Below are 25,606 nucleotides of genomic sequence, written 5' to 3'. Positions count from 1 at the left end.
GAGTATCGTAGAAGGGAAAACACTCATCATTGAGTCGCTGTCACAAGCACTAAATTTCTACCGGACGAGAGCCAACTCAAACCGAACGTAAGAAAATCAAGTTAGAAAATAAAAATAACTCGTTATTATTTATATAAATACGTTGTATATTTTTGAAATTGATTAAAGTCAGTGACGCTGATATTTTACTGTTCTCAGGGGTACTCTTTTTGCAATCTTTATTAACTCTGGATAAACTTCAGTATTAAACTATTAAACTATTTTGAATCTTCTTGGAATAAATGTCCACTTTTTTGGGTTTTGATACATTTCTGTTTAAATCAACATCCAGATGTTAGTTATAATTCTGATGTAAAACAGACTGGCCAGACATCAGCAGTGTGACGTAAAAACCTGCACAACGTGTTTGAAGTCATTACACTGACCTTATTAGGACGCAATGTTAATCGCACGATTCATTGAATCAGTTCAAAGTTATTAAGGACCCAGAGCTGTGGTGAAAGAGTAAACTGACACACAGGCTTATCGGTAAATGGTTTTATCATCTCAGGCTTTCCCCATGTCAAGGTCCACTTGATTTCCTCCCAGTCTTGCTGCATAAACTGTGTTTTATGATTTATGGAAATTAATTTTGTCTAGACTGTTATCCTAAAACAGTATAGGCTAAATAATACTAATAATAATAACAATACAAAAGCACAGAAGTTTTTTTCATATTTAATTATGCATATTTGCCATCATGCCAAGGTTTATCAGCTTGTTTATATAAAACCCCGGTCATATAAAAACAATTTTTTAAAACAGTGCTGTCTGCATTCGCTCTGATAGTTGAGTAGTTCTAAAAGGACACAGTTACATGGCACTGAGTCTGATATAAGCAGAGAACCCCAAGTACACAGAATTCTGAGGCACTGCTGGACGTACATATTTCAGGATTTAAACAGACATTGTTGCGGGCAGTTTTTATCAAGGAATCCGATCACAAAAAATAGCTTCTGGCAAGGTCACGCTGGTTTGAGCGCTCGCCCGTTTCTGAAAAACATCCCAGGGCGCAGGCTGTACAGAAAAGAACACATTGTTTCTGCTACACAGGTAACTGTGATGTACGTTCGCTTCAGTGTTCCGCAGTCACAGGAACAGTATCCATAACTGTGCAGAAAAAAAGCCAGAACAGGACTGTGCCTTATTCAGGCAGCCAGTGATTGGCAACAGGATTATACGGAGGGTGTGCTTGACATGATAACAGAATGTGCTGTTCTCTGTATCTGTAGCATTGCGCTGATAACAGTCCCCCTACTGTGCATCAGAGGATCTATCCAACTTACAAGTACCTATCTGTCCACCTGTCTGTATGTGTAGTGCCATATCTGTCTGTCTCTCTGGGTGTGTAATAGTGTTGGGGTGTATCTGTGTCTCTGGGTGTGTAATAGTGTTGGGGTGTATCTGTCTCTCTGGGTGTGTAATAGTGTTGGGGTGTATCTGTCTCTCTGGGTGTGTAATAGTGTTGGGGTGTATCTGTCTATCTGGGTGTGTAATAGTTTTGGGGTGTATCTGTCTCTCTGGGTGTGTAATAGTGTTGGGGTGTATCTGTCTCTCTGGGTGTGTAATAGTGTTGGGGTGTATCTGTCTCTCTGGGTGTGTAATAGTGTTGGGGTGTATCTGTCTCTCTGGGTGTGTAATAGTGTTGGGGTGTATCTGTCTCTCTGGGTGTGTAATAGTGTTGGGGGGTGTTTTTCTCTCTTTGTGTGTAATAGTTTTGGGGCGTATCTGTCTCTCTGGGTGTGTAATAGTTTTGGGGTGTATCTGTCTCTCTGGGTGTGTAATAGTTTTGGGGCGTATCTGTCTCTCTGGGTGTGTAATAGTTTTGGGGCGTATCTGTCTCTCTGGGTGTGTAATAGTTTTGGGGTGTATCTGTCTCTCTGGGTGTGTAATAGTGTTGGGGGGTGTTTTTCTCTCTGGGTGTGTAATAGTGTTGGGGTGTATCTGTCTCTCTGGGTGTGTAATAGTGTTGGGGTGTATCTGTCTCTCTGGGTGTGTAATAGTGTTGGGGGGTGTTTTTCTCTCTTTGTGTGTAATAGTGTTGGGGTGTATCTGTCTCTCTGGGTGTGTAATAGTGTTGGGGGGTGTTTTTCTCTCTTTGTGTGTAATAGTTTTGGGGCGTATCTGTCTCTCTGGGTGTTTAATGGGGTACTGGCCTGGAAGGTGGAACCAGGCAGATTTGTGCAGAACCCTGTCTGGGGACCCCACTCGGGCCGCTGGGTCCAGATCCCTGATGCTGCTCTGGGGGCCAAACACTGAGGTGTGGCAGGCGGTCCAGGGTCTCTGGGACCAGCGGTTCCGGTTCTGGTTCCAGTTCAGGATTGGAGAGGGTGTGTCCACGAGCACGCAGGATTGGTCCTTTTCCTTCCTGTTGCCTGGCGACCTCGAGCTGCTGCGCTTAGCGGTTAGCCTCCTCTCAGGGCTGAGCCTGGACCTGGGCCTTCCTGACCCGCTGACCTCTGACCTTAAGACCCTGTGAGCAGAAAAAGAAGCTTCTCTTCAGCCTTGTGTTGCCCAGGGTCAGGGGCAGTTCTGCCTCACACCAGTCAGCTCAGAAAAGCCTGCTGACCTCCAGTTTATGAATGTGATCTAGAGTAGCCACAGTGCAGCTGGGCTAATGAAGCCTTACTCTGCTGTCTCTCTGGTGAGCTGGTGGTCTGGGCTCAACAGGCGCACTCTCAGGTCCAGGGCCCTCTCCAAGAGACCGAGGGCCTCCCTCCTTTCCACAGGGCTGCAGTCCCCCAGGAGCAGTTCACCTGTCAAAGAGGGACCAAATACACGTTAGGGGAGGAAAAGGGGGCACACTCACACACACTCACACACACACACACACACACACACACTCTCACACACACACTCTCTCACACACACATACTCACACACGCACACGCACACTCACACACACACATGCACCAGTGCTGCACACGCTGTCCCTGCTCCTAATAATTCATTAACAAACTGGCAAAAACCTTTCAGCACTGGCCTATTTGGCAATGGGAAACCGTGCAGGCAAAATCTGGTCCTTCCACACAAACAGGCTGAAATCAGGAGGGGAGATTTTGTACTTCGTTCCCACCTTGTTTGACCAGGGTGACTGCGAGGCTGCATCCTGTTGGCCACGCCAGTGGTGATGTCGGTGGGTAGAGCCCCGCCTCCTGCCCTTTGACCTGGATCACGTGTCTGTAGAGTTCCACTGCTTCCCCCCTGCAGACCCTGGGGAAAGATCAAAGCCGTCCTGCTGCGCTGCTCCCATTGTGACATCACAGATGGAGGCGGGGGAACTCTCCAGGCTCTGAGCCCTGACAGCAGCACATGAGGAGGATGATGATGAAGAGGAGGAAGAGAGATGTTATGCTTACTCCGTCTCCCAGCCGTTTCCCGCCAGAACGTCGGCCAGGTGTTCCTCCACCTCTGCCACCAGCTGATGATCTGGGCCGTACCAGCGCCTCCTAGTGGCCAGAGCTGCCCGAAAGCAGCGTTCAGCGGCAGCAGCATTCCCCTGAACCAGCCTTCAACACAGACAGGCATGTGTTTATGTCTGCGACCTTCCTCCCTCCCTTCTCCATCACTCTCTCCCTCTCTCCTTCACCCTAACCCTCTCCCTCTCTCCTTCACCCTAACTCTCTCCCTCTCTCCTTCACCCTAACCCTCTCCCCCTCTCCCTGCTCCCTCAGTAACACTGATCTGAAGTGTAAAAGTGGGCGTGGCCATCAGTCAAGGGCAGCACAGTGACTGCTGGGCCTGACAGCGCAGTATGAATGCTCTTCATGCGTGTCTAAACTAAAGCGCGAATGACTGTGTGAGTCTGCACTGTCTGATAGTCTGATTCAGTGACTGGGCTCCTGAGGCTGCACCAGGTCAGAACTAAGGACAGACGCAAAAGTGCAGGTCTCCTTTCCATCCAAGGGGCCACTGGAAGCATTAATGAGATTAATGTGCTAGAGCGATCTGATTAAACTCCTGCCCTGGTCTTTTGAACCCGATACGAATGAATATAAATATGAATAATGGCATAGTGATCTGTTTCCCAAACTGAATTAAGCGGGCCTGCTGTGGGCCTGGACGCTGATATTAAATGCACAGACTGTGTAGGCTGAGTTTCCTGTAGTGCAGTCCAGTCAAGTGACTATATTTTTAGAATGAGCATGAGTGACCTAACCCTAGCTAAATTTAAGATGCGTGATTCATGCTGCCGTCTATGGAAATTTTGTCTGATGTCTCCCCCTGTTGGTGAACTGTGGGTAATACAGATCATAGTCATTCTGTAAATCTATTGTTTTTTGTAGAGTACTAAGTCATATTTTGTACCGCATGTTTGTAAAATTACAATGTTTAAGAAATGTAAAAAAATAGTACCCACAATATTTGGAGGCACAGAACAAAAATTGTATCTGTGTGTAAAACTATGGAAAAAATCATGAAAATCTACAGTCTGATTTGCGCTCGGGCAGAGTGGAGTTCTCACTCATTGAGTCCCTGCAGTAACTTCACTGTGGCCTCGGCACAGGGGTGTGTCCCCGCATGATTGACAGCTCTGATCTCCTTCAGGATCCCAGGGACTTCATCAGCACAGCCAATCATTAGCAGCAGCTGGCACAGCTTGCAGAGTAACAGACCTGCAGGAAAAACAGCCCACACATGACTAAGAGGGCAAAATACAGGTTTTCATAAAAATGTAAGAGTGAAATAAAATTGTAATTGTATGAAAACTATTCCGAAGACTGGTGTTTCCACTTGAACCATCAGATTTAAAGTACAAACCTCTTAAATTTGACATTTTTGGCTGCGATTGCGTGACTATTGCAGGTATAAAATTTTACCACTAGAGGGCAGCCATTGAGAACCACTCGTTTGCCTGAGAATTGAGCCGACAATGCAGTTATAGAATTTCGCCACAAGAGGGCAGAAATTGAGTAGTGGTGCTCGTTCATTTCTACGAGTTCTGCTTTTTGCCATATTTCAGCAGATAATGCAGTTGTAGAATTTCTCCACTAGAGGGCAATCGACAAGAACAGGTTGTACAGATTGAGTTACAGGTGCTAGTTACGTTAGTTAGCGTAGGGCTACACCAGCGAGCCCATCTAGGCCCATACCATTACTAAACCCCGGCATTTGTTTGCAAAAGTGTCGTGATAAAGCTTGTGGAAAGGCCGAGGGAGTTAAGTGGGCTGGAAAGTGACGCAGAGTTGGCTAACTTGGCTACCCTTCTTTTCGACAGTTAAGCTCAGTAGCAAGACCGAAAATAACATTCTATGATTACATTTCGCTTTCTGCAGCCTGCCGTTATCTGTGGTCTCATTAGTCTGAATAACCTTGATAGGCTCATGTCTAAAGATTTGCTATATTTAGCTAAAATATGACTTTCGAGCTACGTGCTATTTGTGCGTAAAGATTTTTGCTAAAGCCGTTTGCTAACATTTTCTAGTTATTGTAGGGAAAACATCACAAGCTAGCCAAACTCGGAGCTTTTAAAATAGCAGTTGTCTTGTTGATAATGCAGATAATAAGCTAATACCTGTTAGCTTAGTAAAATGAGCATAAATGGACGTTGAATTCTCCAACCTATTCCATAACGTTAGCCTGTGTGTACCTGTCTAGTTAGCAATAGCTGTTGTGTTGTGCAGTTGTTGAAACGAAAGTGGCTTGTGGCTGTTTCCAGCTCATTCCCAAAAATAAATTGTTGTTGTGTTGTGCATCGGTACCGCGTTAGCTTTCAGAAACCTAAAAAAAAACAAAACCTGCGTTTCAATGTCGTTGAAATTACAAAATCTGCTCATTTCAAATCTTGGCCATTTTGCGTGGCGGGAGCCATGATTGAGCAACTAATGCAGTTGTAGAATTTCACCGCCAGAGGGCAGCAATTGGCAAGCTGTACTGAATTTACATTAAATTATGTGGAAGCAGCGGCACAAGCAGTTGAAAATGATTAGGGTAGAGCCAAGAGTTTTTCCTGAAAACTTTTTTGAAGGACTGAATAAATGGCTGCCCTGGCCGCGGGAAGAGTACCTCTGGTGCGTTGTGCATCCCCTGCTTCCTGTGGATGTGCATCCCCTGCTTCCTGTGGATTTGGTAAACGTGCGTCCCCTGCTTCCTGTGGATGTGCCTTCCCTGCTTCCTGTGGATTTGGTAAATGTGCGTCCCCTGCTTCCTGTGGATGTGCGTCGTGTGCGTCCCCTGCTTCCTGTGGAAGTGCGTCGTGTGCATCCCCTGCTTCCTGTGGGTGTGCGTTTATGAGGCGCTGTGCGGACTCCAGAGCCCTGCGGGTGTAGTTCTCTGCTCTGTGGAGCTGGTGCATGAGCATGCAGAGGTCTGCCAGGCTGTGCTGGACATGCAGCAGTGTGGCTGTAACTGCAGCTCCACTCTCTGGCCCGTCAGCCTGCATGGACAGAACAGACGATCCATTTCACCATAAACACAGGCTTTAACCAGCCTTAATTAGGGGAAATTACAGGACATTTGGCTTTTAAATGTTTATTTCTTTCTATTTTTACCGTTTTCCCATTATTTTGAATTGTATAAAGAAGTGGCATTCCTTCATTTCAAATTATTATTAATATTTTTATTTTAGCAGGATTAACGATCCATTGAAGATTGAGAATTACTAATCTGAAGGAAAATCAGAGTAGTCAATCGCTAGAAATTAAAGGACAAAAAATACCATCTATTACCATAGATTTGCTAAAACTAGTCAGCAAAAATACTTCTGTTTTGCTGTAGTTGTTTATTGCACAGTAGAAAGCCCTGTATGAGCCACCAGAATATAATGATACTGTGGGGATAATGGTGGTCTACTCCTCAATGTGATGTGAAGTCTTCACTAATTTCACCTGTATGAGAATAGCCTCCGTCTGCAGTAGTGTCTGCTCTGCTTCCAGAACCTTCCCCAGACAAAGTAAGACGTCGGCGGAGAAGGCCATGAGCCGACCTTTGACCTCTGGCTCCTGGAGAATGCCAAACTCTGCAGGAACGAATAAAACGCAAGACTGCGCCTCAGTCCGTCATATCCCAACCGCCCTGAACCAGATGAGCACACTGCGTATCACCTGGGGCTGTGGCACCTTCTGTCCTGTGACACTATGCACAGAAATCTGCACTACAGTGAGTCACAAGGCCATGAATCAAAAACTTTATTAAAAATAAAACAGGAAAGAACAGTCCCAGGACAGGGGATGAGTTTACCTCCACGATCTCCCTCCACCTCGGTAATGAAGGTCCTGCTGGAGACAGACTCTTCCGTCCCGGACCCAGCGACTCCTGCGAACAGCACAGAAACAAACGTCTGCACCTGCAGACTGCGCTCACCTGCCTCCATCGCTGATACCACAGGTGTGGGCTTACAGGTGAGCAGCAGCGTTCACATTACCTGTGACTGTGGGGTCCTGCGTGGGACAGCGCTGTCCCAGGACCAGCGGCCTCTGCAGCGAGGTGGGGGGGTCATAGCCCACCTGGGCCAGCCGTGTCCAGCACCTCACCACATCTGTCTTCAGCTGAAAGTGGGCTGGACTCCTGGACAGGAACTCTATGGTGCTGATGCAGGAAACAGTATACATTATCTCTACCTGTTTCCAAATGTGTCTATTAATGAGTGAAGCACTGACCCTGGCTCAGTGTGAGTGAGTTAAGCACTGCCTCTGGCTCAGTGTGAGTGAGTTAAGCACTGCCTCTGGCTCAGTGTGAATGAGTGAAGCACTGACCCTGGATCAGTGTGAGTGAGTTAAGCACTGCCTCTGGCTCAGTGTGAGTGAGTTAAGCACTGCCTCTGGCTCAGTGTGAATGAGTGAAGCACTGACCCTGGATCAGTGAGGTAGGAGTGCAGCTCTCCCCAGGCCTTGCTCTGCTCCAGGCTCCAGGCCACCTCCTCCAGCACCCGGGCCCGGCTCCCGACGGGACGGTCCCGACTCTGAAAGCCCTCCAGCAGGACCCGGCGGTACGCCTTCCTGCTGCTCCCCCCGGCCTCTGGAACATCCCCCCCCCCCCCGCGGGGTCAGCGGTGTGATCAGCCTTCAAACGCTCAGCACTCATCTGAGTGTCAGACTAATCCCAGTTCTAAACTCGGGGATTAGTTGTGTCTAACAATAGGGCCTCTGTGTTTTGTTCATAGGATCACTGCACACCTTTATTCCAGTTCTAACTGCCCCCTCTTCCATTCTGACACGACAACTTTCATAATTCGTCGCTTCTGTGGGAGGGAAGGCATTCTACAGCCCTGGAGCTATAAATAATCACAAATTTCACAGAAGCAAATTCCATCTTCACACCCCAGACTTCATACATGCCCCTAAGCAGGGACACTGTTCTCTTGGGTCCTAGAACAATTTCACAGAGGAAATGTGAAAATAGAAAAATATCAATGGTGTCATAAATATTCTGACACCACTAGTATTCCCTCTGGCACGTCGGTGTCAAGCTTGCCTGTCACTCACTCAGGAGGAGGAGCTCCACAGCCTGGCCCAGTGATTGGTGGGTGAAGGTCAGCTGACCGTCGGGCCTCTCGCGGATCCAGGGCGCAGCGGCGGAGCAGAAGAGGGCCCAGTGCTGCGGCAGGACGCGCCGAACCCTGCGGTACCCCAGACGCCTCAGAGAGTGCAGGACCTCCTCCCTGCTCAGGCCAGCCCGGGACAGGTGCAGCAGGCACAGGACGTCCCACACCCAGCCTCCCGTCTCTGGAGAGGGGCGGAGCGTTAGCATGCGTCACCTAGCATCATGCTGGTGTTAGCATTAGCGTACGCGACGATGTGTTAGCACGATGCTAGAATGGCGCACGCAAAAGTGAGCGCTGCTTTCATCATTTTATTCAACATAAATGTATCTCTGGCTCTGTACTGGGGGGATGAACATACGGGGGGTTGCGGGTTCGAGGGGAGGCTTTGTCCTCCTGTTCCTGGTCCTCGTCTCTGAAGCCCAGCTGTAGTCCCGGATCCACCGTCGTATCACCAGGGCCCAGAGCTCCGGCAAGCTTTCCGTCTCCAGGTAGCGCTCAAACAGCTCTTCCTCCTCCTCTTCATCCCTTGCGACGCAGCAGGTCCGCAGCTCGCTGCCCAGCACCGCCAGCGAGGCCGGCGGGAGGGCCGGCTTTCTTCCCACAATGCTCTGCAGCACTGGCTCCGGCACCTTCATGCAGGGCAGGCCCAGGTGCCTGAGCAGGACGCTTCGCCTGATGGCGGGATCTGATTGGCTGGGGCAGTTCAGCACCTGCACGTCCTTCCGACAGGTGAGAGACTTGTAGGACAGGTCTGTGGAGGCGGTGGTGACGATCAGCTTGCACTGGGAAGGGAAAGCATCAGGAAGCCACCGTAGCTCTTTCACCTGGAAACAAAAACATCAAAAGCTGTTGTAATGCTTAGGATGTCTCGTACTAGATAGGACCTCATCTGTCATTCGATTGATACCTGCTGTGCTGAGAGGCCCAGAGTTGCAGTCAGCTGATCCAGTCCATCCAGAACCAGAACGCAGGGACCAAGAGCAGTGGCTGCAGAGAAGGCCTCAACTGCCGGGGGGAGGGGCCCAAGCTCTACCCTCTCCTCCCACCGCTCACTCCACTGAGCCCGCGCACCTACAGGCACAACATGCATGCTGCTGTCAATCAACTACAGGTACAACACCCACACGACTGTCAATCAACTACAGGTACAACACCCACACGACTGTCAATCACCTACAGGTACAACACCCACACGACTGTCAATCAACTACAGGCACAACACCCACACTGCTGTCAATCACCTACAGGTACAACACCCACACTGCTGTCAATCACCTACAGGTACAACACCCACACTGCTGCCAATCACCTACAGGTACAACACCCACACTGCTGCCAATCACCTACAGGTACAACACCCACACTGCTGCCAATCACCTACAGGTACAACACCCACACTGCTGCCAATCACCTACAGGTACAACACCCACACGACTGTCAATCAACTACAGGCACAACATGCATGCTGCTGTCAATCAACTACAGGCACAACATGCATGCTGCTGTCAATCACCTACAGGTACAACACCCACACTGCTGTCAATCACCTACAGGCACAACATGCATGCTGCTGTCAATCACCTACAGGTACAACACCCACACTGCTGTCAATCACCTACAGGTACAACACCCACACTGCTGTCAATCACCTACAGGCACAACATGCATGCTGCTGTCAATCACCTACAGGCACAACACCCACACTGCTGTCAATCACCTACAGGCACAACACCCACACTGCTGTCAATCACCTACAGGTACAACACCCACACTGCTGTCAATCACCTACAGGCACAACATGCATGCTGCTGTCAATCACCTACAGGCACAACACCCACACTGCTGTCAATCACCTACAGGCACAACACCCACACTGCTGCCAATCACCTACAGGTACAACACCCACACTGCTGCCAATCACCTACAGGTACAACACCCACACGACTGTCAATCAACTACAGGCACAACATGCATGCTGCTGTCAATCAACTACAGGCACAACATGCATGCTGCTGTCAATCACCTACAGGTACAACACCCACACTGCTGTCAATCACCTACAGGCACAACATGCATGCTGCTGTCAATCACCTACAGGTACAACACCCACACTGCTGTCAATCACCTACAGGTACAACACCCACACTGCTGTCAATCACCTACAGGCACAACATGCATGCTGCTGTCAATCACCTACAGGCACAACACCCACACTGCTGTCAATCACCTACAGGCACAACACCCACACTGCTGTCAATCACCTACAGGTACAACACCCACACTGCTGTCAATCACCTACAGGCACAACATGCATGCTGCTGTCAATCAACAACCTACAGGGACAAAGTGACCGTATCAGGACAGTATTGTAATGTAAGCTAAAAGGAAGTGGCTCATGTTTCGGATGTTCTTGCTACCATGGTGAGCTCGTCGAAGAAGAGCGGAGCTCCGCCTCAGCAGGGACCTGGCGTCCGCGCTGGAGGAGCAGAATCCCGGGAAGTGCGGAACGACCGGGATTCCAGGGTTCTTTTTCCGGAATTGCCGGAGCCACCAGGCGGCCAGACTCGACTTCCCACAACCCCTTGCTCCACAGAGTAGGAGGATGGAGTTGTGGCTCTCGCTGTTGCCTCGCTCGCTGAGGAGAGAGGAAACGAGAGTCTCTAGATCATCAGGCATCTCCTGTCCTGGCTCAGAGCCACTGAGCTCCCCCTCAGCACCTCACCTGTGTCCCCGAGGCTCCGGCGGGTTTGGGAGCGGTGCTGTGGGACCAGGCTCCGGCGGGTTCGGGAGCGGTGCTGTGGGGCGAGGCTCGGAGACGCAGGTGGCGGAGAGTGCAAACGCGTCGAGGCTCTCTAACACCTGCTCAGCTTGGGCCCAGGGGACAAACCTGCGGCACAGGGCCTCCACGATGCTCTCATGGCCCCAGTGCTCAAACAAGCCCTGCTCGCCTGAAACACAGCAGCACCTGGCTGTGAAAATGTCCTTTAAAGTCCTGAAAAATTGGTGAGTTGGATTTTTAAAATTTTCTGTATGAAAATAGATATCATTAAAAAAAAAAAAAAAAGAAACATGTATTTATAATACAGAAAATGCACACTGACCCAGGTCTCTGTGATGCGTGTCGAGCGGGAAAAGCTGGTCGATGATGCGGGTCCAGTCTGTGCTGACCAGGTGTCCCAGCTCTGACAGGCTCCTGAAGAACCTGACAGGCAGACAGCCGTCCACAATCCTGCCCTTCAGCTCCCTCATCTTCCTCCTCTCGTACTCCGACTGGCTGCTCCATACGCTCAGCAGCAGCGCCCGCTGCTCTCCGTCCTCCTCCTCCTCCTCCCTGAAGGAGTAGTCGCGGAAGTAGAAGAAGCTGGTTCCAGGCGCGTGTGAGAGCAGGGCCTGGGTGATCTCCAGCTCCATGAAGCTGCAGGCCTGGCTGTGGGCCTCCAGGACCCAGGGGTAGCCGCCCCTGCTGGCTGTGTACAGGTTTCTCTCCAGGGGGGGCAGGCTCTCGCACCCCTCCTCGGTGGGGGGCAGCGGTGGTGACCCCTCAGCCCTGCACTGGCCGTAGCGGTGTCCCAGCATGCACAGGAAGAAGGGGGCGTGGCCAATGTGATCCAGGGAGATCTTCAGCTGCTGGGAGGAGAGGCGACGGCGGTGTGGGGGACAGAAGAAGTGGTCGTCCCTCTGTCCCTCTTCCTCTCTCTCTCCATACCTCTCTCCCTCTCCCTCTCCCTCCCTCTCTTCCTCTGTGCTCGTCTCTCTGCTCCACCGCAGGTCCACGGGCTTGAAGCAGGTGCCTCTGGCCCGGCAGAGCGAGTCCAGGTGAGGAAACACCTGTGTTCTCAGGTACTCTCTCTCCTGCCGGAGGTCCTCAGGCACACAGCACAGGTAAGGCTGGAGAGGAGCTGTACCTGGCAGGGCGGAGTCGCCGGCTTCCTCCTGCAGAGTCATCTCTCTCTCGCTCTCTCTCTCTCTCTCTCTCTCTATCACTCACACTCTCTCTCTCTTTCACTCTCTCTCACTCTGGATCAGTGTGTGTGAGTTAAGCACTGATAATAAAACATTAGTAAAAACCTAGTGAATCACCTCTACCATGCAGTCTAAAGGAAAACTTACAAATATTTGTGCGGCGCACACTTTTCTGTACAAGCCTGTAGAAAAAAAAGTGCATCAAGCCAAATGTTAGCTTGGTTTCAAAACCATTGCAAGGTTCAGGAAAAAAGAATTTGCTGCTACCAATTTAGTTATTGCAATGCAGAGCTAGCAAGCTGAGGCAACCGTGATCAAGTGTTTGCAGCAAATGGATATGTTAAACTTAACCATAAAAATGCAGTACCTGTCATAAGCGAACAGACCGGCACTGCTGCCGGACCATAGCAACGACGTCGTCAAGGTAAACGTCCTGCACCTTACGTTACCCGGATGTATGCTTTTGTGTACGTTAGAACCGTATGGCATGGCATGGCATGGGGTTCATTGTTTTCCGTTTACTTTTTTGCGGGTGAATCTTTTATATTCGTGTCGGTATGTGTTATGTGTCCGCTTTATGGATACACGATGATATGTTTATTCACTAACATTTTTTTCAATAATATTTTTCATTCACTGTTAAAATGTGCAGCCAATAGAATCTAGCCACGATTTCGACGTATAAAGTCGGACATGGAAGGCTTCGATTGGAAGACTGGGGCCACAAATCGTTCCGTGATTGGCTGCGTGTTGTGCGTGGGCTGCGGCGATTGGCCAGAAGCTTTTTTCCACGTCTTTCATTCTGGGGTTTTAATAAAGGGCCACGATCAGAGAAATAGCATAGAGTTTGAGTACTTTCGCGGGGCTAATGATATAGGAAGACGCATTTATCAGAATTACTGCTCCATAATCAGCACTAAGTCCTTAATCTTCCGAGTATGAGGCAAGTGTGGATCATCGGTCTCCTTTGTGCCGCCCTTGCATTTTGTAAGTAATGCATACTGTATTTTTTTATTTTTTGTTAACGTCCTTATCCACTTGAACTTGACTCGGGTATCTTAAGTTGGCCAGTCTTGCCAGCCCGACAGCTTGCTTGCTAGACTGTTCGCTAACCATTCATTAATTTGTGCTTTGTCTGGTTTAAGATTGTCATATTCAGATAAATGAACTTTGTCAATAGCCTGCGTTATTCCTTGGCATGGATCTTTAAGGCTTATACGGCCTTTGCTCACACGTGTTTCTAGAAGTTTCTGGGATTCCCTAAGAAAAGATGTCTGGTCCAGCAGAACTAGCAAGCAAACTGGTTGCACTCGCCAATTTATAATATCTACGCGCTTGTCTTAGCTGGTTAAGTGTGAACTCCGTATCATTAAAATGTTTCTTGTTTTGTATTAGTCCGGTATCTAAAGCCTAGCTGTCTTATTTACTTTAACGTTCGGGCTCCTGAGGTTAGTCGTGACAGTCTTTTCTCCCGAAAATATTCCAGGACGAACGCGGTATGTCTCTGTATTGGACTCTTGGACACCTGTCTAGCTTGTTATTTGGTCGTGCCATGTTCAAGTTGGCGTGCAACGGCTATTAAATTAGTTGGTTGTTCTGCTAGCATCTACGGAAGTGATCTTAGCACCACAGTAGTGTGTTCATGTGCTTATAGGTTAGCTAACAAAGATGAAGTCCACTGCGTTTATTCAGCAAGAAGTGGCAAGACGTTCAGTGAGGATACTGGGTTTGAGCTTTTTCTAGATGTTTCCTCGGGATGGAAAAACAGGAACGGGGCATTGTGCCGGTGGAATTCAAGGTGAACTGCTGTTGATCTTATCGGTTCTGTTGACACAAGTGCGCGGGAGAGACTGCTTTGAATAAGTCAATTCTGAAGATAATTCCACACACTTTGATAAACTTGGCATTTACTCCGTTCTTGGGCAGTGCTGTGTGTGAGGGCTTTGTGTAGGGATGTACATTCAAACTGAGAGGCCAATTGCCTCCACTTAAAACCTATAGCCGAATTTGGAACTGTATCATGATTTGGAAAAACGAGCATAAAGCCTGAGTTTCAGGTTCTGCCTGATCAGATGTGAATTAAGAAGTCTCTCTTTAAATGGATAGTTCACTTTCTGGAGTTTTTCTCTTTGAGTTTTAATGATTTGCTTATGAAAGGGTGTCACTGTACTGGCCTTTGCCAGACCAGCCGGCTGTCAAACCGAAATATCCTACATCGCATGCAAATTTATCTGAGGCCTTTGAAGCTGTACACTAGAACTGAGATATGAAAGACATCCAGAAAGTACGCTGTCCCTTTAAGCAGATAAGAGGCAGTTCTGTGGGCATGTGGGACGGGGAGCCAGGCGCCTTGTTTTCACCTCTGGGGCGCTTTTGTGTTCCAGCGGCCGTCCGAGCGGAGGAGGATGTGGACGTTGACGGGACGGTGGAGGACGACCTCGGGAAGAGCCGAGACGGGTCCAGAACTGATGACGAAGTGGTGCAGAGGTTTGTGTTCTAACCCTGACTCCTGCAGGAGGCGCACAGCACTGCTCCTCTCTCCTCTCGCTCCTGCAGGAGGCGCACTGCACTGCTCCTCTTTTTTGTTTTGACTGGCCTTTTGTTCCTCTCAGACTGGCTCCTGAATAGACGAGCCGCTCATTATTCCCAGAATGCACTCTGGGCTGTAAACTGGTCGTTAAGGCGATACGGTCATGTGATTTGCAGGTGCACCCTCTGTGCTCCCGCGGGACAGAAACCAGCTGGTTTCACCCCTGTCACGTGACCTGTAATTTCAGGTGGGGTGAGGTGGGGTGAGGTGGGGTGGGTGGGTGGGTTGGTTGAGGGGGGGGGTGGGTAGGTAGGTAGGTCCACTGTCTCAACCCTTAACAGTCAGTGGTTTGCATGTACAGGGGGTGCAGTACTGACCCCTGGGCAGTCACTCGCTCTGTGTGACGGTGGCGTTTTGAGGCAGCGATTCGGGACACTGACCCCAGTTCCTCTCCCGGTGTCAGGGAGGAGGAGGCCATCCAGCTGGACGGTCTGAACGCCGCGCAGGTGAAGGAGATCCGGGAGAAAGCGGAGAAGCACGTCTTCCAGGCCGAGGTCAACAGGATGATGAAGCTCATCATCAACTCGCTGTACAAGAACAAGGAGGTGAGGCATGGCGGTCTGCCCGAGGGCCTGGCCCATCGCCGGCTTTCAGATGAGGGGTTAGACTGTGGTCGTTAAACAATCCATGACACTCATCCCAAACAGTTGAGGGTTTCCTGGTGTCCTGGCTAAGTTCCCCTGGCTAAAACCCTCGACTCTGGTCTCTGTCAACCTGCCACCGAATCATCCCCTGATTCAGTTGGCGAAAAAAATTTAATCTCTCCCTCCACCTCAGCTGATTATGGTTGAGCTTACCGGTGCAAAATGGCTGCTGTGCTTCACCCAGATAGGGGCTGCACACTGGTGGCGGTCGAGGAGAGTTTCACCCTTATCACTGTTGAGCGCTTTTTGAGAGTGTGAAAAGCGCTATATAAATGCAGTGAGTTGTTATCTAATGTGTACTCACTGGCGATATTTGAGGTAGTGGTTGGTTAATTTAAATCTTCTGGCGTCCTTTATTATCTGTCAGCCGGCAGTTGGTGACCCTGAGATTGCCAGTGGATGCTGCTGTTAATCTTTCATATATTTATTTTATTTTATTTTTTTCACACTTTAGATCTTCCTGAGGGAGCTGATCTCAAATGCTTCTGATGCCCTGGATAAGATTCGGCTGCTGTCCCTGACCAATGATGACGCACTCGCTGGCAACGAGGAGCTGACTGTCAAAATCAAGGTGGGCGGAGTTACTGTAGCAGTGTTGAGGGAGCTGTGGGAGGAGTTAATGTAGCAGTGCTGAAGCTGATGAGGGAGCTGTGGGAGGAGTTAATGTAGCAGTGCTGAAGCTGATGAGGGAGCTGTGGGAGGAGTTAATGTAGCAGTGCTGAAGCGGAAGTCTCTCAGACTCCATTTGCCTGCAGCTGGGCCTGATGTCTGAAAATGAAAGTGTGAAGCTTTGCGGAACGGACTGAAATTTGCAATGCAGAACCCCGAGCTGAGAATTTGGTTTGTGGCTGAAGAGAGCTACACTTGTGTACAGGAGCAGGTGTCTGTGCTGCTCACACCTCACTGGTCAAATGAGCTTCAGCTGTCACAATCTGCATGTTATTCAAACCACTGAGCATTTGCACATGAGGAGTGAGAGTTAATCACAGGCTGAAATCGCCTGAATGCACTGCTATTTCAAGCAGAAATGGTGTAAAATTATTCTCAGATGTGTGTACTTATCTCTCTCTCTCTCTCTCTCTCTCTCCAGTCTGATAAAGATAAGAACATGCTGCACATCACAGACACGGGCATCGGCATGACCAAAGAGGACCTGGTGAACAACCTGGGCACCATCGCCAAGTCGGGCACCAGCGAGTTCCTCAGCAAGATGACGGAGATGCAGACGGAGGACCAGTCCACCTCCGAGCTGATTGGCCAGTTCGGCGTGGGCTTCTACTCCGCCTTCCTGGTTGCCGACCGCGTCATCGTCACGTCCAAGCACAACAACGGCACGCAGCACATCTGGGAGTCCGACTCCAACGAGTTCTCCGTCATCGAGGATCCCCGTGGCGACACGCTGGGCAGGGGCACCACCATCACGTGAGTCTGCATCGCCACGGCGATCTCTCTCCCCCGCAACTCTCTCTCCCCCACGGCTCGCTCCACAGGGAGGGCGTAGCGGTGTGTAATGAGCGTATGAACACGCTGACTGACCTGATCAGAAGGCCACAGACACGCTCTGCTCCACAGGGAGGGTGTAGCGGTGTGTAATGAGCGTATGAACACGCTGACTGACCTGATCAGAAGGCCACAGACACGCTCTGCTCCACAGGGAGGGTGTAGCGGTGTGTAATGAGCGTATGAACACACTGACTGACCTGGTCAGAAGGCCACAGACAGGCTCTGCTTCACAGGGAGGGCGTAGCGGTGTGTAATGAGCGTATGAACACGCTGACTGACCTGGTCAGGAGGCCACAGACACGCTCTGCTCCACAGGGAGGGTGTAGCGGTGTGTAATGAGCGTATGAACACACTGACTGACCTGGTCAGAAGGCCACAGACAGGCTCTGCTTCACATTTAGAGATTCTTGTAAACAGTGTCCCGGGTTTATTTGACTGCTTTGGTAAAGGTTTTGCATTAAACAGGGCAGATCTTATGGAAACTGGATATACTGTGATGCATTGTAATTATGTTATATGATAGTCAGGGTGATGTTTCCTTCCTTTCTGTCTCAGGCTGGTGATGAAGGAGGAGGCCACTGATTTCCTGGAGCTGGAGACCATCAAGAACCTGGTGAAGAAATACTCTCAGTTCATCAACTTCCCCATCTACGTGTGGAGCAGCAAGGTGAGGCCTCCTCTCTGCTGCGGTCCGTGTAGCGCCCCTGATCCTGCAGGAACGGCTAACGGGCTAAAGAGTGCGGAACGGGGAGTGTGTGTGTGCGTGTGTGGGGGTGTGTGTGTGGGTGTGTGTGGGGTGTGGGAGTTCATCTGACCTGTCGGGTCTCAAGCTGTACCAGATCGCTGACCCCTCCCACTTCCTGTCCAGACGGAGACCGTGGAGGAGCCCATCGATGAGGAAGAGGCCGAGGCAGAGAAAGATGAGGCTGCTGAGGATGAAGCTGAAGTGGAGGAGGAAGAGGAGAAGGATAAACCGAAGACCAAGAAGGTGGGTGGGCGCTAACCCTGTGGGGCTTCATGTTAATGCGCTAACCCTGTGGGGCTTCATGTTAATGCGCTAACCCTGCGGCCGTGTCTGAAGCCACAGCACACCCTGGGTTATCAGTGCACTCAGCAGTGTGGGCATATAAATTAATATCACCTCGGTCTTCGGTTTCATCGTTTGACGCCGCGCGTGTGCGCCCCCTGCAGGTGGAGAAGACGGTGTGGGACTGGGAGCTGATGAACGACATTAAGCCCATCTGGCAGAGACCCGCCAAAGAGGTGGAGGAGGACGAGTACAAGGCCTTCTACAAGACCTTCTCACGGGTACGCCCCGAAATGAGCCTTGTTTCTGCCTGGCTCCCTGCAGCAGGGCATCTGTGGGAAATGACTTATCCTGCAAGAGCCAGGAGGAGAAATGAGTCAGTGTCATCTGTGGGAGGCTCTGTCTGTACCCACGACTGAGTGACGCATGGCTGTGCTCACCGCTGTCTCTGCCCCCCCCGCAGGACTCTGAAGACCCCATCTCTCACATCCACTTCACCGCAGAGGGGGAGGTCACCTTCAAGTCCATCCTGTTTGTGCCAGCCTCGGCTCCCCGCGGGCTGTTCGACGAGTACGGGTCCAAGAAGAACGACTTCATCAAGGTGCGTCAGAATCCAGCGCTCCGGTGACCCCCTGCCCTCCTGTGACCCCTGCCCTCCCGTGACCTGTCAGAGTTCACCTGTCACGTGTTTGTGTAATCACGTTTGACGCTGTATTTCGTGTAGGAGTAACGGAGGTTAGCTTTAAAGCTAGCAGACGTAGCGTAACGTAGCACTGCGCTGGACTGTGCATGAGCTTCTCCTCTGTTAAAGGCCTCAAACACAGATCATGGGATGTGGTGGAAGGACTGCTTATCACTCCCCTCAGCTGTATCACAAGTGTATATTTGCATAATGTTTGCATACGGATAGTGTGCGGTTGGTACCTGTGCATTCAGTATTGAGGGTTTCCCTGTAATAGCCTGTGGTTCAAAAGCTGATAGTCCTCTAACTTAGTCAGTGATGAGTACCTCTTACTAATTTCCCTCTGGCCAGATGGTAAACTCCTCTCTCCTTTTTCACAGCTGTTTGTCCGCAGAGTTTTCATCACCGACGATTTCCACGACATGATGCCCAAATACCTGAACTTCATCAAGGGCGTGGTGAGCTGCTCTTATTGGACGTCTTTTTCTCCATGGGAAGAGTCATTGAAGTTGTTTGAGCATTCGCCACGAATCAAAAGAATACATTTGTGCTTTGACATAAAAATTATAAAATTATTTTACATATCATTTGCCTAGTTCAGCAGTCACCAAAACGAACACACTGTCTTGTGTTTGGGAGTGGGGGGGTTTGGGGGGTGTAAATAAACCTGGTGATGGGCGTGTCTAACGGGCTGCTCCTGCTGGTCTCCTCAGGTGGATTCCGATGACCTGCCCTTGAATGTGTCCAGAGAGGCGTTGCAGCAGCACAAACTGCTCAAGGTGAGGCTTCGTAAAGCCCAGAGTACTGTCAGTACGTCACACTGCATTGCGTCCATTAGCATTACACTGTATAACATTCATTTAGCTACTGTTTGCTAAGATTAACTTTGTTTTCCCTGTTATCTCGGGCAGGTCATCCGTAAAAAGCTGGTGCGTAAGACCCTGGACATGATCAAGAAGATCGCGGAGGAGCAGTACAACGAGAAGTTCTGGAAGGAGTTCGGCACCAACATCAAGCTGGGCGTGATCGAGGACCACTCCAACCGGACCCGGCTGGCCAAGCTGCTGCGCTTCCAGACCTCCCACAGCGAGACGGTCCTCACCAGCCTGGAGCACTACCTGGAGAGGATGAAGGAGAAGCAGGACAAGATCTACTTCATGGCCGGCACCAGCAGGAAGGAGGTGAGCCAAAATGCACTCGCACTTTTTCTAATTTTTTTATTTTTTATTAACCGTAATAAACATGCTAGTCTTACCTGGGTCCCTGTGTGCTTATGGGATGGTGGGTCCCTGTGTGCTGATGGGATGGTGGGTCCCTGTGTGCTGATGGGATGGTGGGTCCCTGTGTGCTGATGGGATGGTGGGTCCCTGTGTGCTGATGGGATGGTGGGTCCCTGTGTGCTGATGGGATGGTGGGTCCCTGTGTGCTGATGGGATGGTGGGTCCCTGTGTGCTGATGGGATGGTGGGTCCCTGTGTGCTTATGGGATGGTGGGTCCCTGTGTGCTTATGGGATGGTGGGTCCCTGTGTGCTGATGGGATGGTGGGTCCCTGTGTGCTGATGGGATGGTGGGTCCCTGTGTGCTTATGGGATGGTGGGTCCCTGTGTGCTGATGGGATGGTGGGTCCCTGTGTGCTGATGGGATGGTGGGTCCCTGTGTGCTGATGGGATGGTGGGTCCCTGTGTGCTGATGGGATGGTGGGTCCCTGTGTGCTGATGGGATGGTGGGTCCCTGTGTGCTGATGGGATGGTGGGTCCCTGTGTGCTTATGGGATGGTGGGTCCCTGTGTGCTTATGGGATGGTGGGTCCCTGTGTGCTGATGGGATGGTGGGTCCCTGTGTGCTGATGGGATGGTGGGTCCCTGTGTGCTTATGGGACGCTGTGGAGCGTGTGGAGTCTGGAGCCTCACGCGTCCCTTCCCGCTGTGTTTCGGCGCTCAGGCGGAGTCCTCCCCCTTCGTGGAGAAGCTGCTGAAGAAGGGCTACGAGGTGATCTACCTGACGGAGCCGGTGGACGAGTACTGCATCCAGGCGCTGCCCGAGTTCGACGGCAAGCGCTTCCAGAACGTGGCCAAGGAGGGCGTGAAGTTCGACGAGAGCGAGAAGGCCAAGGAGAGGAGGGAGACCCAGGAGAAGGAGTTTGAGCCCCTCACCACCTGGATGAAGGACAAGGCCCTGAAAGACATGGTAATGTTTAAAAGGGGGGTGGGGAAGCCCATTTTAGGGTTTTTAAAGGGACTTGGTGTTTTGATATAACATTTATTATTTTGTTATGAAAATGGGGAGACATTTTTCCTCAGTGCTTTGCTGTTTCCCTGACGGCCATTTTGTTGTCCCTGTTTTTCTCCAGATTGAGAAGGCAGTGCTGTCCCAGAGGCTGACCAAGTCTCCCTGTGCCCTGGTGGCCAGCCAGTACGGCTGGTCCGGGAACATGGAGAGGATCATGAAGGCTCAGGCCTACCAGACGGGGAAGGACATTTCCACAAAGTGAGTCCCACGGACAGTGTGCCTCTGTCGGTTTCTGCTCAAAATAATATTGCTGTGAGGTTTTTAAATACGTGCTGCGTGTCTCTTATACTGACATGTTTGAATGCTGTGTTCCAGTTACTACGCAGGTCAGAAGAAAACCTTAGAAATCAACCCCAAACACCCTCTTATCAAAGAGATGCTGTCGCGAGTGCAGGTGAGTTTATTACGTCTGAACGTGATGCTCAGGTGGTAGGCGTTGGGTAAACTGTATTCTACTGAGCAGTCAAACACACGTGTTATGAGGACCATGTAAAGAGCTGAATTTAAGCGTGTTACAGGGACCATGTAAAGGGCTGAATTTAAGCGTGTTACAGGGACCATGTAAAGGGCTGAATTTAAGCGTGTTATGGGGACCATGTAAAGAGCTGAATTTAAGCGTGTTACAGGGACCATGTAAAGGGCTGAATTTAAGCGTGTTATGGGGACCATGTAAAGAGCTGAATTTAAGCGTGTTACAGGGACCATGTAAAGGGCTGAATTTAAGCGTGTTACAGGGACCATGTAAAGGGCTGAATGTAAGCGTGTTATGGGGACCATGTAAAGGGCTGAATGTAAGCGTGTTACAGGGACCATGTAAAGGGCTGAATTTAAGCGTGTTACAGGGACCATGTAAAGGGCTGAATGTAAGCGTGTTACAGGGACCATGTAAAGGGCTGAATGTAAGCGTGTTACAGGGACTATGTAAAGGGCTGAATTTAAGCGTGTTACAGGGACCATGTAAAGGGCTGAATGTAAGCGTGTTACAGGGACCATGTAAAGGGCTGAATGTAAGCGTGTTACAGGGACCATGTAAAGGGCTGAATTTAAGCGTGTTATGGGGACCATGTAAAGGGCTGAATGTAAGCGTGTTATGGGGATGGTGTAGTTGGTGTAAACTGATTTGCTGGTCTGTGTTGGCTGCAGGCGGACCCTGAGGATCAGACTGCCTCGGACCTGGCCGTGGTTCTGTTGGAAACGGCCACCCTGCGGTCCGGGTACCAGCTGGCCGACACCAAGGCCTACGGAGACCGGATAGAGCGCATGCTGAGGCTGAGCATGAACGTGGACCTCAACGAGCAGGTACCTGCTGAACACTATGAGCGTAGCGCACAACACTCATTACAGTGCACTGAGCACAGCGCAGTGCACACAACACTCATTACAGCACACTGAGCACAACGCACTGAACACTGAGCACAATGCACTGAACACTGCAGTGCACACAACACTCATTACAGCACACTGAGCACAACGCACTGAACACTGAGCACTGGTCATGATGCACTGAACACTGATTACTCCAACAGTGGTTTTAAGCTCCTGTCATGCACTGCCTTTTAAAAACTTTCATGCTATCCACCTCACACAGTGCGGTCATTTGCTCTGTTGTCACGGTAACACTGGTGATTGGCGTGTGAGCAGCCCCAGGTCATCGGGCCCAGCGCAAACTGTTCCGTGTCTGTCACTGTGACTGACTGCTCATCCCCATGGAAACGGGCCGTGCGGCTGCGTTAAGGGGAGGCCCTCTGTGGTGGGCGTGTCCTCACCTGTTCCCTCCCCCCTGCAGGTAGAGGAGGAGCCAGAGGAGGAGCCTGAGGAACCAGCAGAGGAAGATGATGAGGCTGATGAAGAAGAGGTGAAAGCAGAGGAGGAGGATGAGGAAGACACGGTGAGTGAGGGCTGGGTGTGGCTTTGACTGTGCGGGTACAAGCGGATCTGGGGCAGCAGTCACACCCCCCCAGTCTGACCCTCTGCCAGTTCGCCCCGAGGCTGATCTCTGATCAGTGCTGAACACCGTGGACTGCATGATGTGCTCAGATCAGATCAGAAGCGCAGCCAAGCAGATCTGTGTGCAGTTTAGAATTTAATCCCTTAAGAATGAACTTCAGGATTGGGTGGGGAATATTTTCTTTAGCTGTGTTTGTACATGGACTTGTGAAGCCTGTCTTAGATGGCAGTGCACTGATGTGGGTATAATCCAGCTGTATAAATCTGCTAAATGCCTGTAATGTAATGTGTGTGTGTGTGTCATCCTGCAGGTTACCAGCAACACAGATAAAGATGAGCTGTAAAAACAGGAGATAGTGGGAGGGCAGGGGAACAGGACTGGAACCAATTTTCACCCCCGAGAGGCCAGGACTGGAACCGAGGAGCCAATCGCCAACCTGCAGAGGGGTGGGGACTGGAACCAAGGAGCTAATCACCTTGCAGAGGGGCAAGAGTGGGACTGAGGAGCCAATCTATATTTTGAGGGGAGGGGGGTGGGGGTATTTCTTGGGATTGAGGTTTTTTTAAAAGGCGCCTTTTTGTTTTTGTTTTTTTACATTCCTCATGATTGTAAATTTGTTAATATTTAACTGAGCTGAATTATGGAGCACTACCATCCTGCCGCGTGAACCATTAAATGTTTCCAGAAAGGGATGATGGGTAGATTTTATGTTCTCTCTGTCACAGTTCTGGTATCTTCAGTGCTAGTTACACACGGTCACATTTATGGAAGAGAATGTTCCTCCCTGGGTGTTTGGCGACATTGCAGTAATGCCAAACTGCAGCACTGGACATCACTCATTTTTCAGTTTGGTTCTGCATTGAAGTCTTAATTTGGCCTTAACTTTTTTGCGCACAGTGGAAACAGGGTAAGGTGCATAAATGTTATTTATTGTGAACCTGTGACACGACTGTCTTGGCTGGTCAGGGTTTCGATGGCTAAGCCCAGAGAATCTGCTGAATAAAACACAAGTAAACAAATGTAAATATCCAATCATGTTTAATCTGGGTCTCTGAATCTCAAGTTCTAGTACATACACACTCATCCAAGCTGTACATATATACATGGAGTTCACAGTGTTGGGAATCAGTTTTCTTGGGAAGCAGCGTCCTGTCTTTGTTTCAGTCCCAGTAGCTCAGTCCTCAGTTCTCCGGGTTTGGGTGGAAGTTCGGGAATGGTCTGAAAGGAAAATACAGTCATACATTTGGAAACGGGATCTGTAATGTAGTAGAAGTTTGGCCCCCGCACCATACTCTTAATATAGTGGGTAATAAAGTGCACTGATGGCTCTGACAAACTCAAAAGGGCATTCCAGTGGGATCTCGGATTCTGAGTGGACTTCTTTCCCAGCTATAGGCAGCAATGTTTTTTGTATTAATGTTTATTGAATAGTGGTCTTTACCATTCTGAGCCCTGCTTTGTGAACTAAGGCTATTGGGTGTGATTGTGTGCTCATACAAAGAGTTGTTTATTCAGTACTTCAGTCATCCTCTGCCAAGCAGACTTTCTGCCCTCTGTGAATAATGAGTGACTTTCAGAAAAACTTCACATCCTGTTTGAGAGCACACTTCCATGTCTGTGCCCTTCACCTGTATGTGACATCATCTCAAACTAAGCATGCAAAGAACAGCTCAGTCACACCTGGGGGTTCAGTTAGACGGCACACACAGTAGGCTGCATTCCAGAAGCAGGTTTGGGGAAGGCTTTAAACGTAACACTAGTCGGTTTAGGACTCTTACCAGATCAGGCCTGTAATACTGATGGACCACTTCTGCCCCTGCGAACATGGCCAAGATACTGGCGCCCAACATCCGCAGGTAACGAGGCCAGGACACCCCCGCAGGCATCTTATACAGGAGGGAGTGTACGTTAACGGCAGGGCTCAACGTTGTGCATATTTAGAGAGCAGTATGCATAAAAATCCAACTGGTTTATTAAACAGTTATACAAAGATGCAAGTAACAGTAGTAATAATAATAATGCCTTCATAAAAATTAAAAATCATAAATCTCTAAATTTACTGTCAAGCCTTAACAAGTCGCTGTAACGTTGTCTATAAGGCTTGATCACAACCAACACAAGTATGACATTCGTGTGCCTGTAACTTTGATAGGAAGGACACATGACAGATATTCGTCACAGCCAACGGCTTTAAAGCTACACGCACGGGTCTATATTGCATGATACATTCTAAATATATAAACCAGGTAAAACAATTACTGTACTTTACCTGTAAAACTCTTTCAATGTATTAAACACGTTCTCCCGTCTCGTCCCGTTCCAAACGACACATCCTGCGTCTTCCCAGCCAATAGACCAATCCACCGGAACTCAAATATTTGCAAGTGAACGAAACCAAAAAACAGGGGCTCAACAATAAGTGTGTGACACCGTATTTTGC

At 49.8% G+C, this 25,606-nt stretch overlaps 3 protein-coding genes across 5 annotated transcripts; 1 reads left to right on the top strand and 2 right to left on the bottom strand.

Annotated features, from left to right (window-relative positions):
• Positions 1 to 872: 872 nt before the first annotated feature.
• Positions 873 to 13,043, bottom strand: LOC118219241 (tetratricopeptide repeat protein 41). Its single transcript, XM_035402241.1, has 18 exons — positions 12,250 to 13,043; positions 11,623 to 12,162; positions 11,244 to 11,469; positions 10,939 to 11,156; positions 9,429 to 9,592; positions 8,880 to 9,345; positions 8,463 to 8,702; positions 7,830 to 7,995; positions 7,403 to 7,566; positions 7,219 to 7,293; positions 6,867 to 6,997; positions 6,046 to 6,415; positions 4,505 to 4,655; positions 3,399 to 3,548; positions 3,116 to 3,252; positions 2,669 to 2,795; positions 2,158 to 2,512; positions 873 to 1,905 (listed from the first exon to the last, which is right to left on the bottom strand). The coding sequence occupies exons 1-18, from the start codon at positions 12,464 to 12,466 to the stop codon at positions 1,294 to 1,296; spliced, it is 4,509 nt and encodes a 1,502-aa protein (XP_035258132.1). The 5' UTR covers positions 12,467 to 13,043; the 3' UTR covers positions 873 to 1,293.
• Positions 12,289 to 24,191, top strand: LOC118218768 (endoplasmin). 3 transcript variants are annotated; one of them, XM_035401430.1, is made up of 18 exons: positions 12,289 to 12,403; positions 14,869 to 14,971; positions 15,478 to 15,619; positions 16,173 to 16,289; positions 16,809 to 17,140; positions 17,777 to 17,888; positions 18,090 to 18,209; positions 18,413 to 18,529; positions 18,712 to 18,849; positions 19,311 to 19,388; positions 19,644 to 19,709; positions 19,842 to 20,111; positions 20,871 to 21,116; positions 21,280 to 21,416; positions 21,534 to 21,612; positions 22,362 to 22,517; positions 23,005 to 23,106; positions 23,477 to 24,191. In XM_035401430.1, the coding sequence occupies exons 3-18, from the start codon at positions 15,578 to 15,580 to the stop codon at positions 23,507 to 23,509; spliced, it is 2,145 nt and encodes a 714-aa protein (XP_035257321.1). In that variant the 5' UTR covers positions 12,289 to 12,403; positions 14,869 to 14,971; positions 15,478 to 15,577; the 3' UTR covers positions 23,510 to 24,191. The 3 variants fall into 3 exon arrangements, with proteins under 3 accessions (XP_035257321.1, XP_035257320.1, XP_035257319.1); XM_035401429.1 differs by lacking the exon at positions 12,289 to 12,403 and adding an exon at positions 13,047 to 13,471; XM_035401428.1 differs by lacking the exon at positions 12,289 to 12,403 and adding an exon at positions 13,548 to 14,282.
• Positions 24,188 to 25,534, bottom strand: c19h12orf73 (chromosome 19 C12orf73 homolog). Its single transcript, XM_035401455.1, has 3 exons — positions 25,436 to 25,534; positions 24,945 to 25,052; positions 24,188 to 24,384 (listed from the first exon to the last, which is right to left on the bottom strand). Exons 2-3 carry the CDS (start codon positions 25,050 to 25,052, stop codon positions 24,292 to 24,294), a joined length of 201 nt encoding a protein of 66 aa, XP_035257346.1. The 5' UTR covers positions 25,436 to 25,534; the 3' UTR covers positions 24,188 to 24,291.
• Between the last annotated feature and the right edge of the window lie 72 nt (positions 25,535 to 25,606).

This window comes from Anguilla anguilla, chromosome 19 (assembly GCF_013347855.1).
Source record: "Anguilla anguilla isolate fAngAng1 chromosome 19, fAngAng1.pri, whole genome shotgun sequence".
Lineage (NCBI taxonomy): Eukaryota > Metazoa > Chordata > Actinopteri > Anguilliformes > Anguillidae > Anguilla > Anguilla anguilla.
This window is presented reverse-complemented; position numbering and strand designations above follow the sequence as displayed.

Bases quoted from the DNA above. Each gene is read 5' to 3' on its own strand.
- LOC118219241 (XM_035402241.1), bottom strand. From the start codon at position 12,466: ATGACTCTGCAGGAGGAAGCCGGCGACTCCGCCCTGCCAGGTACAGCT. The intron at 4,656-6,045 runs GTACTCTTCCCG...TTTTTCCTGCAG, and splicing joins GGATGCACAACGCACCAGAG to GTCTGTTACTCTGCAAGCTG. The intron at 2,796-3,115 runs GTGGGAACGAAG...CCTCTTTGACAG, and splicing joins AGTCACCCTGGTCAAACAAG to GTGAACTGCTCCTGGGGGAC.
- LOC118218768 (XM_035401428.1), top strand. From the start codon at position 14,228: ATGTTTCCTCGGGATGGAAAAACAGGAACGGGGCATTGTGCCGGTGGA. The intron at 14,283-14,868 runs GTGAACTGCTGT...TTTGTGTTCCAG, and splicing joins TTGTGCCGGTGGAATTCAAG to CGGCCGTCCGAGCGGAGGAG. The intron at 21,613-22,361 runs GTGAGTTTATTA...TGTTGGCTGCAG, and splicing joins AGATGCTGTCGCGAGTGCAG to GCGGACCCTGAGGATCAGAC.
- c19h12orf73 (XM_035401455.1), bottom strand. From the start codon at position 25,052: ATGCCTGCGGGGGTGTCCTGGCCTCGTTACCTGCGGATGTTGGGCGCC. The intron at 24,385-24,944 runs GTAAGAGTCCTA...TTTTCCTTTCAG, and splicing joins AGTATTACAGGCCTGATCTG to ACCATTCCCGAACTTCCACC.